At 49.0% G+C, this 13254-nt stretch overlaps 1 protein-coding gene across 17 annotated transcripts in view; it reads left to right on the forward strand.

The window, feature by feature from the left end:
- Positions 1–13254, forward strand: part of OTOG (otogelin) — a 102955-nt gene that overhangs the window by 61186 nt on the left and 28515 nt on the right. For all 17 annotated transcript variants that reach the window (XR_004053575.1, XM_030917779.1, XM_030917780.1 and 14 more), the window contains 6 exons: positions 2141–2258; positions 2975–3054; positions 3502–5270; positions 6020–6188; positions 6478–6623; positions 7556–7645. Coding sequence is in view for 16 of the 17 variants with exons in the window: in XM_030917779.1 (XP_030773639.1) it covers positions 2141–2258; positions 2975–3054; positions 3502–5270; positions 6020–6188; positions 6478–6623; positions 7556–7645 (2372 nt within the window). In the remaining variant the exon portion in view is untranslated. The remainder of the gene's footprint in view (positions 1–2140; positions 2259–2974; positions 3055–3501; positions 5271–6019; positions 6189–6477; positions 6624–7555; positions 7646–13254) is intronic.

Genomic DNA, 13254 nt, shown 5'->3' on the forward strand with positions numbered 1-13254 from the left:
TATTGCCCTCGGCCCCTTGGCCCTCTCAGTCCACTGCTCTTCCCACCCTGTCCCCACCTCACCCTTCCAATTGCTCCTAAGAGACAGAATCCTCTTTCTCCTGGCACAGGGGGCCACATGGGTACCTCCCTGAGATGAGAGGTGGCCCGGCCTCCATGTTGACAGCCTAGGGAGCCACGGACAGTGTGCTTGGGGTCCAGCCAATTTCCTGGGTCCTGTCTGCTGCCACAGGCCAATTACACGGTCTAAAAATATAGCAGCCTTTGTGGAAGTGAGGGGAGATGTGATTCTGGCTGCAGCATACGTAGCTGCTGGCTCAGTTTTCTTGCTGTTGGGGTCACATGCCTGCCCCATGAGTTCAAGGATTGTCACAAGGGGGATAGGTCTGGGGACCAGCAGCCTCATCTCTGAATGGAAGGCCCAAGCCCCTGGACAGGGGTGGGGTGGCTCCCCGAACTTCCACTGAGGCCAAGGGGGTCCAGGGCCTGCCCTGCCAGGTGTGTCTGTCCCCAAAATATTGTTCTCTGCCTAAACCCTGGAGTTTCTTTACTGTTTTCTCTGTCTTGCATGGGGCTTGGGGGTACTTGTGTCTGCGGATGGATCCATTTGCATGTACACATATGTAAATGTGTTTTCAGCCAGCCTCCTCATTTCATCACCCACCCCACCCAAGCCAGGGCTGGGTGAGCTCATTCTTCCCTTCAGCGGTTAGCGAGTCCACCCTTGAACTTGTCATGGGACAGGTTTATCACCGGCCATGATGACAAGACTTGCTCATGATGGGAATATTTGTGTCCCTTTCTGGAAGACACGGGGGCATGAGCCCAGACTTTGAAGCTGGACAGCCTTGGGTTCGAATCCTGACCCCGTCCTAGACACTTGGAGGAGAACCCCCATCTCCTTGACTTGGTTTCTTTACCTGTGGAATGGGGATATTTGTCTGAGAAGTGTGCTGTGAGGACTGGCTGTGTCTCGTGGGCGTTGCCCAGGGTCTGGCACATAGTAGGTGCTCCCCAAATGTAAGTTACACTCTCCAGGCTTTTGGAAATGCAGGTTTTTTCACAGCTGGCAGCAGTGTTCAGGTTAGGGCATCTGGAGGAGCTGCTGGTGGGGGCTGCTCCCTGGAGCCTGCTTCAGCCTGCCCACACCTCCCTGCTCAGGCTGTGTGTTCAGAAACTGGTCACTTGTGCCGAGGTAGCCTGGGATCTACTTGTCTGCCTCCAAGCCCCCCAAAGGCTGCAGACTTTTCCCTCATTTGTCAAGGTGCTAGTCACAGGGCCTCTTTTGAGAACATCTCCTCTGAAAACCTTTCATTTTCCCAGCATCATCTATGCCTGGGTTTCCTCTTCTCTAAAGTGGGGGTAATAATAGCGCCTACTTCATAGGATGATGGTAAGGTTGAATGAGTAAATCCGTGTGAGATATTTCGGGTAGCACCCAGTGCTGTTTAAGAGTTAGCCCAGCCGCCGGGGCAGTAAGGGCGGTGCTCAAACGACCTGTACCCTCAGACCCTGAGAGGCTCTTCAGGGGGCCTTCTGGGAACAGAGAGGGCTGAACCTGGGGAAAAGCACCTCCCTTGCAAGCTCTCTGGGGCCAGGTGCCCAGGAAGGCCTTGGGCTAGAGGGGAAGGGATCCCCCAGTGCCTCCCCTCACCCCGCAAAGGAGGGCCTCTTGCCTCCATGGAGGTCTACAATAGCCCTGCTAGAGGCAGGGCAAGGAGGAGGTTACTGTGTCCTGGGATGTGGGGAAAGCCTCGGCACCAGGGTCCCAGAGGGGCAGGGTGGATGGCAGGGCATCCCAAGGGAGAGATCAGGGGTCCAGACCTCTTCTTTGGCCACCTTTCGAAGCCTCACTCCAACTGCCAGGGCCAGAGCTTCCCTGTCCTCAGTCCTTCCCTGTCCTCAGTCCGTCCCTGTCCTCAGTCCTGCATTCAGTTCCCAGAGCCCCGTCCCCAGGATACCCCAGGCACTCACACCAACCACGGTGAACACAGTTTCTCCTTAGCGTGGTTTTTTCCCCATTCACTTTCCCTGCATGGGTCCATTTATCCCCTCCACAGAATGGGGGGACAGGGCTAAGCTCTGGGACTTCCTCTGTGTCCTCACCTGACCCAGAGTTGCTGCCCCATCTCACTTTCTAGATGCCAAACCCTCAGGGGCTGCCTACCCCGTCTGCGAGTGGCGCTATGATGCCTGTGCCAGTTCCTGCTTCCAAACCTGCCGGGATCCATGGGCAGCCAGCTGCCGGGACGTACCCAGGTGAGATGTCAGGGGCCGTGGGCATGGAGTCAAGGTGCGTGCACCAGTGTGTGTGTGCACTCACATACACTTGTGTATGAGTGTTTCACATGTTGAGTGTATGAGGATGTGTGTACCAGGGTGACTGTGTCTTTCCATATGTGCACATATGTGAGCATATGTGAGTATCTATTTGTGCATGATGTGCATGCAGCAGAGCCTTGTGTGTGTTTGTGTGTGTACTATTACAACTGTGCATTCATTGTACACAGTTGCATGTATGCAGGTGTTGTGTGCAGCTGTGTGCATGTGTGAGGGTGTAGTCACTGATGTTTGTGGGAGTCTCTGTGGGTGTGTTTGCATGTATGTGTAAAAATTTGGGCGTCCCACAGGGTTGGAGAGGGTACATGAGACCACGTGAGAATGTGCCCAGGCAGAGACACATGTGAACATGTACATGAGTGTGTGCAGAAGTGTACCTTGCTTGCGTGTGTGTTTCCCTCTCGGTCTGAGGGGTAGAAGTGTGCAGGAGTGTGCTGCATACATATTGGGTGTGTGTGCTCCTGTACATGTATGACAGCATCTCTAAGGAGGGTCATGTGTGTGTACATGTAATAAGCACATGTGTGCACACACACGTGTCATAAGAAAGGATAAGGCCTGTGCTCAGTCAAGGGAAAAAAAGGTGGCTCTCCCTGTATTCCAGGCCACTAACCTGCTCCCTGCTCTGTCCTCAGGGTAGAAGGCTGTGTCCCTGTGTGTCCTGCCCCCAAGGTCCTGGATGAAGTCACACAGAGATGTGTCTACTTGGAGGACTGTAAGTGGCCCGGACTTCTCGTCCTTCCCTCAGATTTCCTCTAAGTCCCTAGGGTCTCATTGAGCAGTCATGCCTCAAAGCTCCCAGGTCCCAGAGAAGCAAGATCAGCACAGGGACCTTTGGAAAGAGATACAGGCACAGGGGAGGCACAGGCCTCATCCGGTCTATTTGCCCCACTTCACAGAGAGGAGAAATGAGGCCCAGAGTAGGGTCACATGGTGAGAAGGTGGTGCAGCCAGACTTAGACCTGAGGTCTCTTGGCTCTGGGGTCAGGGTCTGAGGTCGGGCAGAGTTCAGACCTGCTGACTTCTTCTGGCCGTCAGAAGCTGCCCTCACCCCATCACTGAGGGTGCCAGTCCTCAATCCCCACACCACAGCCTTGCCCAGCGGTGACCCCCTGGGGCAGCAGTCACCCCGCCTTCTGAGCCTCTTCTCTTGTCTCTGCAGGTGTGGAGCCAGCAGTTTGGGTTCCCACAGAGACCCTTGGCAATGAGACCCTCCCTCCCAGTCAAGGGCTGCCCACTCCCAGTGATGAGGAGCCACAGCTGTCACAGGAAAGCCCCAGGAGCCCCACCCACAGGCCAGCCCTCGCCCCAGCTGCCCCACTCCCCACAGTCCTGAACCCACCAATGGCAGCCACTGAAGAGCCAGTGATGTCTCCAGGCCCCACCCAGTCCACCCTGCAGCAGCCACTGGGGCTCACTGCATCTCAACTCCCTGCCCGCCCCACAGAGGCCCCAGCCAGCAAGGGAGTGACTGCCAGCCTCCTGGCCGTCCCCCATACACCAGAGTCCTCATCCCTCCCTGTTGCACTGCAGACACCCACACCTAGCATGGTGTCGGGTGCCGTGGAAACAACAAGGGTGACTGTGATCTTTGCAGGAAGCCCCAACATCACAGTCTCCTCCCGGTCGCCCCCTGCCCCTCGCTTCCCGCTCATGACCAAGGCTGTGACAGTCCGAGGCCATGGCTCCTTGCCTGTCAGGACGACACCCCTACAGCCCTCCTTGACAGCAAGTCCCTCCTCCAGACCTGTGGCTTCCCCTGGAGCCATCTCCAGGTCCCCCACCTCCTCGGGATCCCACAAGGCTGTGCTGACACCTGCAGTAACTAAGGTCATAAGCAGGACAGGGGTCCCCCAGCCTACCCAGGCCCAGAGTGCTTCAAGTCCCAGCACCCCTCTAACTGTGGCTAGAACAGCAGCAGAACAGGTTCCTGTCAGTCCCCTCACAACCAGGAGCGTGGAGATGGTGCTGTCCACAGAGAAGGGTGAAGCCGGGCACAGCCAGCCCATGGGCTCGCCTGCCTCCCCACAGCCACACCCACTCCCCACTGCACCACCCCGCACAGCCCAGCATACCACCACGGCCACCAAGTCTCCAGCTCTGCCCCCAGAGACCCCAACTGCCGCCAGCCTGTCGACAGCTGCTCATGGGCTGGGAGCCACACCCTTCGTGTCCCTAGAGTCAATTGGTCCATCCCAGTTCCTCTCTGGCCTGCCTCCCGACACCAGCCTGCCCCTGGCCAAGGTGGGCACATCTGCCCCAGTGGCCACCCCTGGCCCCAAAGCCTCTGTCATCACCACTCCACTCCAGTCACAGGCCATGACTCTGCCTGCTCAGACACTTAGCCCAGCACCGCCTTTCACTCCCGAAGCAATGACCCAGGCGCACCCACCTGCCCACATAGCACCCTCGGCAGCGGGCACAGCTCCAGGCTTGCTGCTGGGAGCCACATTGCCAACCTCTGGAGTCCTGCCTGTGACTGAGGGCATGGCCTCCACGGTATCTGTTGTCTCACGAAAGAGCACCACAGGGAAGGTGGCCATCCTATCCAAGCAAGTGTCTCTGCCCACCTCCATCTATGGCTCTGCCCAGGGTGGGCCCACAGAGCTCATGCCTGCCACGAGCCACCCTCTCACCCCCTTGGTGACTGAGCCCAAGGGAGCCCAGGCAGGCACAGCTCTGCCAGTGCCCACATCCTATCCCCTCAGCCGCGTCTCAGCCAGGACGGCCCCCCAAGACAGCGCGCTGGTTCTGTTGCCTCAGCTGGCTGAGGCCCATGGAACCACAGCAGGGGCACACCTCGCAGCAGAGCCCGTGGATGAGGCCATCACAGAACCATCTGGGCGCTCAGCCCCAGCCCTGAGCATCGTAGAGGGTTTGGCGGAGGCTTTGGCAACCACCACTGAGGCCAATACATCCACCACCTGTGTCGTGAGTGATTTGTCGGGGTTCTGTCCCCCCGCATGTGACGCCTCCCTTCATCTCTTCCCTTTTCCCTGCTAGATGGAGTTTTAGTTGCTATCCTCATTCCTGCCCCAGGCTCCTGGTCCCTGAAAAATTCTCCAGTCTCCTGTTGGCCCCGATGCCATAGCAGGGTTCTGCCTGGCCCATCTAGGCCCTGGGGGGCTGATTGGATGGCCTAGTGTGATGCCCAGGTGACAACGTGTGTGTGCCGGTGTGTGCCTTTTGTGAGTCTGCTGTGTGCGTTTGTGTTCACATGTGTGAGACAGTATGAGCGCTCGTGTATCTGCAGGTGTTCTTGTGTGTGTGATGAATGGTGTTTGAGACATCCTCATGTGCATCTTTGTGCCTTTGTGAGAATCTGTGTGTGTGTGTGTGTGTGTGTGTGTGTGTGCGCGCGCAGGCTTGTGCAGGTATGCTAGGTTTCTGTGAGTGTGAACTAGTGTGTATATACAGGCCTGTGTACCCAGACCTCTCAGCGCAGGCCAGGCAGATCTGTAGAGGTGTCAGGGAATCGTTCCCTGGCCTCTGAGCTCACACTAAGCACAGCGCCAGGCCCCAGATGGCTTGTCGGTGGGTGGGGGGTGAGGGCATCTTTCCCTAGAAGGTCCCTTGCTCCACTAGGACCTATATGTGGGAAGGATCGGGTGCCCTCATGGCTTGCAGGGTGGGCTGTAGCTCCTCGATGGGCACTCACACTTCCTCCACTCTGTACCCAGCCAATCGCCGAGCAGGACTGCGTCCGCCACATCTGCCTGGAGGGCCAGCTGATCCGCGTGAATCAGTCCCAGCACTGTCCCCAGGGCGCTGCTCCCCCTCGCTGTGGGATCCTGGGCCTCGCCGTGAGGGTGGGTGGGGACCGCTGCTGCCCACTCTGGGAGTGTGCCTGTGAGTCATGGGATCAGTGGAGCCTCCTGCATCCTCCCTGTATCCTTACCCCAGCATGACCGCCACCCCTGATCTGTGTGCCCCACACTCCCCTCCTGTGGGACCCCGACCTGGCAGATTTCCTACGCTTGCGACCTCTGATCTGTGTGATGCCTGGTCTGAGCCACCCTCCAGACTCCAGGCCTCTGCATCCATCCAGGAAGAGGGCCGGGAACCTGCCCCATCTTCCTCGGCAGCCTTGGTCTTGGAGGCATGCACTGATTCTTCTTGTGCCCTGTCCCTCCCCCAGGCCGGTGCTCAATCTTCCCTGACCTGAGCTTCGTGACCTTCGATGGGAGCCACGTAGCTCTGTTCAAGGAGGCCATCTACATCCTCAGCCAGAGCCCAGATGAAATGGTCACCGTCCATGTACTGGACTGCAAAAGTGCCAACCTGGTGCCTGCCCCATACCCTCCTCCCTGCTGGGGACTAGGAACTGGACTAGGATAAGAGGGGAGATGGAGCAGTGAGCCAGGGTGCCAGAGGCAAAGATAGATGTGGAAGCCCCCCTGAGCTCCCTCTGTCTCCAGGAATGGGCAGGGTCTCCCAGGTGACGGCTCCCTGAGAGGCTGGGGGAATAATTGAGTGGAGTGTGCTGCCTCCTGGCCCCAGCCTGTTCCATTCCCAGTTTGTGCCAGCTTCCTGCCATGTAGGAGGGATGGCATGGAAGTGCAGAGAAACTGGGATGTCACTCCAATGGTGTGGACCGAGGTCATGGGTGCTGGCTGCAGGGAACTCCTACTAGGATGTCCCCATAAGCCAGGTGGAAAGAAGTAGCTTCTTTTCTCTTCCTCTTCTCTTCTTCTCTTCTCTCTTGTCTCCCCTTCCTTCCTTCCTTTCTTTCTCTTTCTCTTTCTTTCTTTCTCTCTCTCCCTCCCTCACTCCCTCCTCCCTCCCTTTCTTTCTTTCTTTCTTTCTCTCTCTCTTTCTCTCTTTCTCTCTCTCTCTCTTTCTTTCTTTCTTTCTTTCTTTCTTTCTTTCTTTCTTTCTTTCTTTCTTTCTTTCTTTCTTTCTTTCTTTCTTTCTTTCTTTCTTTCTTTCTTTCTTTCTTTCTTTCTTCTTTCCCTCCCTCTCTGCCCACCCTTCCTCCCTCCCTCCCTCCCTCCCTTCCTTCCTTTTTTCTGTTTTGGTCTGGACTTGCATGAAGTCAAATGGAGCCAGAACTTTTCCATGGGATCCTGGGCACCATCTGCCCAGCCTGATGGGAGCCCCTGGCATAGTGCAGGGGGGAGTCAGGGGAGACTGTTCTCACATTTGCTGTGCCCACTCACTTGGAGGGGGGCAGAGGACAGGGCTCCAGGTTGATGAGGGCTGGGTTCTCTCTGCAGGGGCACCTGAACTGGCCCCCATTCTGTCTGGTGATGTTGAATGTGACTCACTTGGCCCATCAGGTCACTATTGATCGCTTCAACCGAAAGGTGAGTGCATCAAACAGCCAGCCTCCAGGGCAGGGCCTCAGTCAGCTGAGGGGCAGGGCATCCAGGGGTGGAGGGGCTGTGAGGCTGAGTCATGATTCAGGGCAGGGGTGGGGAGGGGACCTTTTTAAAAAAATAATGCAAAATTAGGTATATTTGGAAGTGATTATAATTAGAATGCTTGTGGCCACTCCAATGTCAGGGGAGGAAGTATACCAGGAGGGATGGGATGTTGTTGTGACAGAGAAAAAGTCGGAAAGGTAAGAGACAGTGGGTTTAAATATTTGTGGCTAAAATATCTCACTTTTGCAATTTTTACAAAAACCTATGGCCACATGAACACATTACTACCAGGGTCCCTACCAAGAAGTGAGGAGCCCCGAATTTAAGCTTCATTGGCCTCACTAAGTCCACCTCTGTCAAGGAGGCCGGAGTACCCAACAACAGCCCACCCCCATACGGCATCCTCTTCAGAGGTCCCACCTTTGCTTGCTCCTCCCAACAGGTGGGCAAGGGGAACTGATCTATCTCCTCCTCAGGTCCCAAAGTTGTAACTCTTTCCCCAATTCCTGAGCCTCAATCTGCAGCCTTCCTTTTGGAATCTGCCCTTGAACACAGGGTGCGGCACATTTGTGGCACTCTTAGGAACGGGGTTTCAGACAGTAGGTTTCCCATGGGATGGAGGCTTGAACAGAAAACTCCCTGAGTTTCATTTCTTAGTTTATAAAATTTTTCCATTAAAACATTAACATATAATCTATGTGCAGTAAAATTTACCCTATTTAGTATACAATTCTACAAGTTGTAACAAGCACTCACAGTCAGGTAACTACCACCTGCAACCATGTTATAGAACAGTTTTATCATCCCAAACACTACCTCCTGCCTCTTTGTTGTGAACCCCTCCCCCACCTGCTGACAACCATTGTCTGCTGCCCCTATAGCTATGCCTTTTCCGGAATGTCGTATAAATTGACCAGGGTATATGGTGACATTCATCCACATTGTTGCACAGATCAGTAGATTAATCCTTTTTATTGATGAATAGTATTCCATTTTATGGATGTACCATAGCTTATCCATTAACCAGTTGAAAGATATTTGAGTTGTTTCCAGTTTGGGACAATAACAAAAAAAGTGGCTGTAAACATTTACGTACGGGTTTTGTGTAGGTAAAGCCCCCAGGAAAAGATTGCTGGGTTGAACAGGAAGGACATATTTAGCTTTTCAATACTTGCCAAACTGTATTCCAGAGCAGGTACTTAGCATTCCCATCAGCAATGGGTGAGAGCTCCAGGAGCTTCGCATCCTTGCCAGCACTTGGTGGTTTGTGTTTGTTTATTTGTTTAGCCATTCTAATAAGTGTCAAATAGAACCTCATTTTGGTTTTAATTTGCATTTTTCTGCTTACTGAAGATGTTGAGCATCTTTCCATGGGTTTATTTTCCATGGTATATGCTCTTTGGTGAAGTATCTGTTCAAGTCTTTTGCACATTTTAAAGATCAGGTTGTTGTATTGAGTTTTGAGAACTTTTCCTGTGTCTTTTGGATACGAGCCCTTTATCAGATATAAATCTAATTTTCCAGTGTTTTTCTATTCACCTACTAGTGTCTTTCAAAAGACCAAAGGTTTTTTATTTTGATGGTGTCCAGTTTATCAGTTTTGCTTTTATGAATCATGATACTGGTGCTGTACCTAATGAACCTGGCCCAAAGTCACACAGAATCTCTCTTATGTTTTCTTCTAGAAGTTTTACAGTTTTAGGTATTACTTTTATGTGTATGTTGCATTTAAGGTTAATTTTTGTAAGTGGTGCAAAGCATGAGTTGAGATACATTTTTCAAATGTGAATACTCAATTTTTCCAGCACCATTTTTTGAAGAGACTATTCTGTCTCCATTGAACTGTCTTTGAACCTTTATTTAAAAACCAGTTGGCCAGGCATGGTGGCTCACACCTGTAATCTCAGCACTTTGGTAGGCTGAGGTGGGCAGACCATGAGGTCGGGAGTTCGAGACCAGCCTGATCAACATGGAGAAACCCCATCTGTACTAAAAATACAAAATAAGCTGGGCGTGGTGGCACGCGCCTATAATCCCAGCTACTCAGGAGGCTGAGGCAGGAAAATCAGTTGAACTCGGGAGGCAGAGGTTGCAGTGAGCCGAGATTGCACCATTGTACTCCAGCCTGGGTAACAAGAGCAAAACTCTGCCTCAAAAAAAAAAAAAAAAAAAATTAATGCTTGGGATTATTTATATACTTTTTATTTTGTCCTATTAATCTATCCTTTCACTGATGCTACACTGTCTTGATTACCCTTACTTATTATTAAACCTTAAAATTAGGTGGTATTGTTTCATCTTTTTTTTTTAGAGATAGGGTCCTGCCCTATCATCTGGAGTAGAGTACAGTGGTGCAATGATAGCTCACTGCAGCCTCGACCTCCTGGGCTCAGTAATCCCCGTACCTCAGCCTCCCAAGTAGAGGACAACAAGTGTATGCCACCATGGCTAGCTAATTTTTAAATTTTGTACAGAGATGGGGTCTCACTATGTTGCCCAGGCTGGTCTCAAATTCCTGGCCTCAAAGGATCCTCTTGCTTCAGCCTCCTGAAGTGCTGGGATTACAGGTGTGAGCCACCACGCCTGGCCTAGCTATTCTAATTCCTTTAACTTTTCATAGAAATTTAGAATCAACTTTTTTATTTCTACCAAATGTCTTCCTGGGATTTTGAGTTTCATTCAATATATAGATTATTTGGGAGAAGAATAATTCTTAACATTGGTGAGTCTTCCAGTCCATGAACATGGTTCATCTCTATTTTTTTATGGCTTCTTTGATTTTTTAATTTGTGTTTTGTAGTTTTCAGTGTGAGGATCCTACACATACTTTGATAGACTTATTCCTAAATAGTTTATATTTTTTGGTGCTATTGTAAGTAATTCTGTTGTTTTTGTTTTTCTTTCCAACTGCTGATTACTAATGCAAATACAACTGACTTTTGCACTTTGAGCTTGTATCTTGCAATGTTACTAAGCTCAGTTATTAGTTCTTATATTCTTTGGGTTTTTCTACATAGGCAATTATGTCCTCTCCAAATAGAGACAGTTTTATTTCTTCCTTTACAATGAGTATGCTTTTAATTTATTTTCTCTCGCCTGTTGCACTGGCTAGGACCTCCAGTGTGATGCTGAATAAGAAAGGTTGAGAGCAGTCATCCTTGTCTGATCTTAGGGAGAAGGCATTCAGTCTTTCACTGTAAGGCATGATGTTAGTTGTAGGCTTTTCACAGATGTCCTTCATCAGGTTAAGAACATTTTCTTTTATTCCTAGTTTTCTGAAAGTTTTTTATTACCAGGAGTAGATGTTGAATTTTGTCAAATGCTTTTTTTACACCTATTTGGATAATCACATAGTTTTTCTTTTTCAGATTATTAATTTGATGAATTACATTGATTTTTGTATGTTAACCCAGTCTTGCCTTCCTGAAATTAACTTCATTTGTTACATTATCCTTTTTATACATTGTTGTATCCTTATGATGGGTATTAGTCTAAATTTTCTTTTCTTGTAATATGATAGTTTACTATTGGTAGCAGAGTAATACTGGCCTCATATAATGAGTTGGAAAGTATTCTCCCCTTTTTAAGTTTCTGGAAAAGTATATGTAGACTTGGTGATATTCCTTAAACATTTGGTAGAATTCAACAGTGAAGCCATCTGAGCCTGGATTTTTCTCTGGGGAGATTTTTAAAACACACGTTCAATTTCTTTAGTAGATGTAGAGCTATATTGGTTATATATTTCTTCTTTGGTAAGTTTGGGTAGTTTGCATCTTTCACAGAATTTGTCCATTTCATCCAAGTTGTCAAATTTATAAACATTAAGTTGTTCATCATATATTCTTGCTATACTTTTAATTTCTGTAGGATCTGAATCTATGTGCCATATCTAATTCCTGACATTAGTTATTTGTGTCTTCTCTCTTTTCCCTGACAAGCCTGGCTAGAGGCTTATCAAACTTATTGTCTTTCTCAAAGAATGGCTTTATTGATTTTCTTTATTATTTTTATGTTTTCTATTTCATTGATTTCTGCTATCTTTATTGTATCCTTTCTTCTGCTTACTTTAGGTTTAATTTACTCTTCTTTTCTAGTTTGTTAAGGTAGAGGCCTATGTCATTAATTTGAGACATTTCTTCTTCTTCTTTTTCTTTTCTTTCTTTTTTCTTTTTTGAGACTGAGTCTCACTCTCTTGCCCAGGCTGGAGTGTGATGGTACAGTCTCGGCTTACTTCAAGCTCTGCCTCCCAGGTTCACGCCATTCTCCTGCTTCAGCCTCCCGAGTAGCTGGGACTACAGGCACCACCTAGTTTTTTGTATTTTTAGTAGAGACGGGGTTTCACCATGTTAGCCAGGATGATCTCAATCTCCTGACCTCGTGATCCACTGCCTCGGCCTCCCAAAATGTTGGGATTACAGTTGTGAGCCACCGTGCTCGGCCTCTTTTTCTAATGTAAGCATTTAGTGCTACAATTTTCCCTGTAGGTATTGATTTAGTTGCATCCTACAAGTTTTGATATGCTGTGTTTTCTTTTTCAATCAGTTCAAAATACTTTTAAATATCCCTTTTGATTTTTATTTGACCCATGAATTATTTTAAGTGTTTTATTTAATCTTCGAATATTTTATAATTTTTCAGATGCCTTTCTGTTATAGATTTCTAATTTAATTTCGTTGTGTTCATAAGACATAATTTATCTAGCTTGAATTCTTTTACATTTTGTAAGATTTATTTTATGCCCAAGAATATACTCCAAGTAAATGTGTATTTTATTATTGGGTGGAGTGTTCTATGAATGTTAATTAGGTCAAGTTGGCTGATAGTGTTGTTCAAGTCTTCTAAATTCTTACTAATTTTCTATCTGTTTATTCCCAGTTATTGAGAGACTGTTGAAATATCTGACTATAATTGTTTATTTGTCTATTTCTCTTTGGAGTTTTATCAGTTTTTACGCACCTATATTGAAATCTGTTATTTAGGTGCATAGCATTCAGGATTGTTATGTCCTTTTGATGAATTAACTCTTTTCTTCTTAGGAAATGGCCATTTTATCTTGGTAAAAAGTCTTTGTTCTGAATTCCACTTTGTCTGACTTGCCTGTAATAGCTTTCTTTTGATTGGTGTTAGCATGTATACCTAATATGTATATCTAAGATGTATCTTTTTTCATCCTTTTACTTTAATCTATTTGTGGCTTTTTATTTAAAGTGGAGTTTTTGGCCGGCATGTAAGCTCATGCCTATAATCTCACTTTGGGAAATTGAAGCGAGGGATTGCTTGAGCCCAGGAGTTCGAGACCAGCCTGGGCAATATGGCAAAATGCAATCTCTACTAAAAATATATATATTAAAAAATTATCCAAGCATGGTGGCACATGCCTGTAGTTGCAGCTATGCAGGAGGCTGAGGTGGGAGAATCACCTGGGTCCAGGAAGTTGAGGCTGCAGTGAGCCATGATTGCACCATTGCACTCCAGCTTGGGTGACAGGAGTGAGGCCCTGTCTCAACAAACAAACAAACAAACAAAAGTGGGATTTTTGCAGGAGGTAA

Source organism: Rhinopithecus roxellana, chromosome 15, assembly GCF_007565055.1.
Source record: "Rhinopithecus roxellana isolate Shanxi Qingling chromosome 15, ASM756505v1, whole genome shotgun sequence".
Taxonomy (NCBI): Eukaryota; Metazoa; Chordata; class Mammalia; order Primates; family Cercopithecidae; genus Rhinopithecus; species Rhinopithecus roxellana.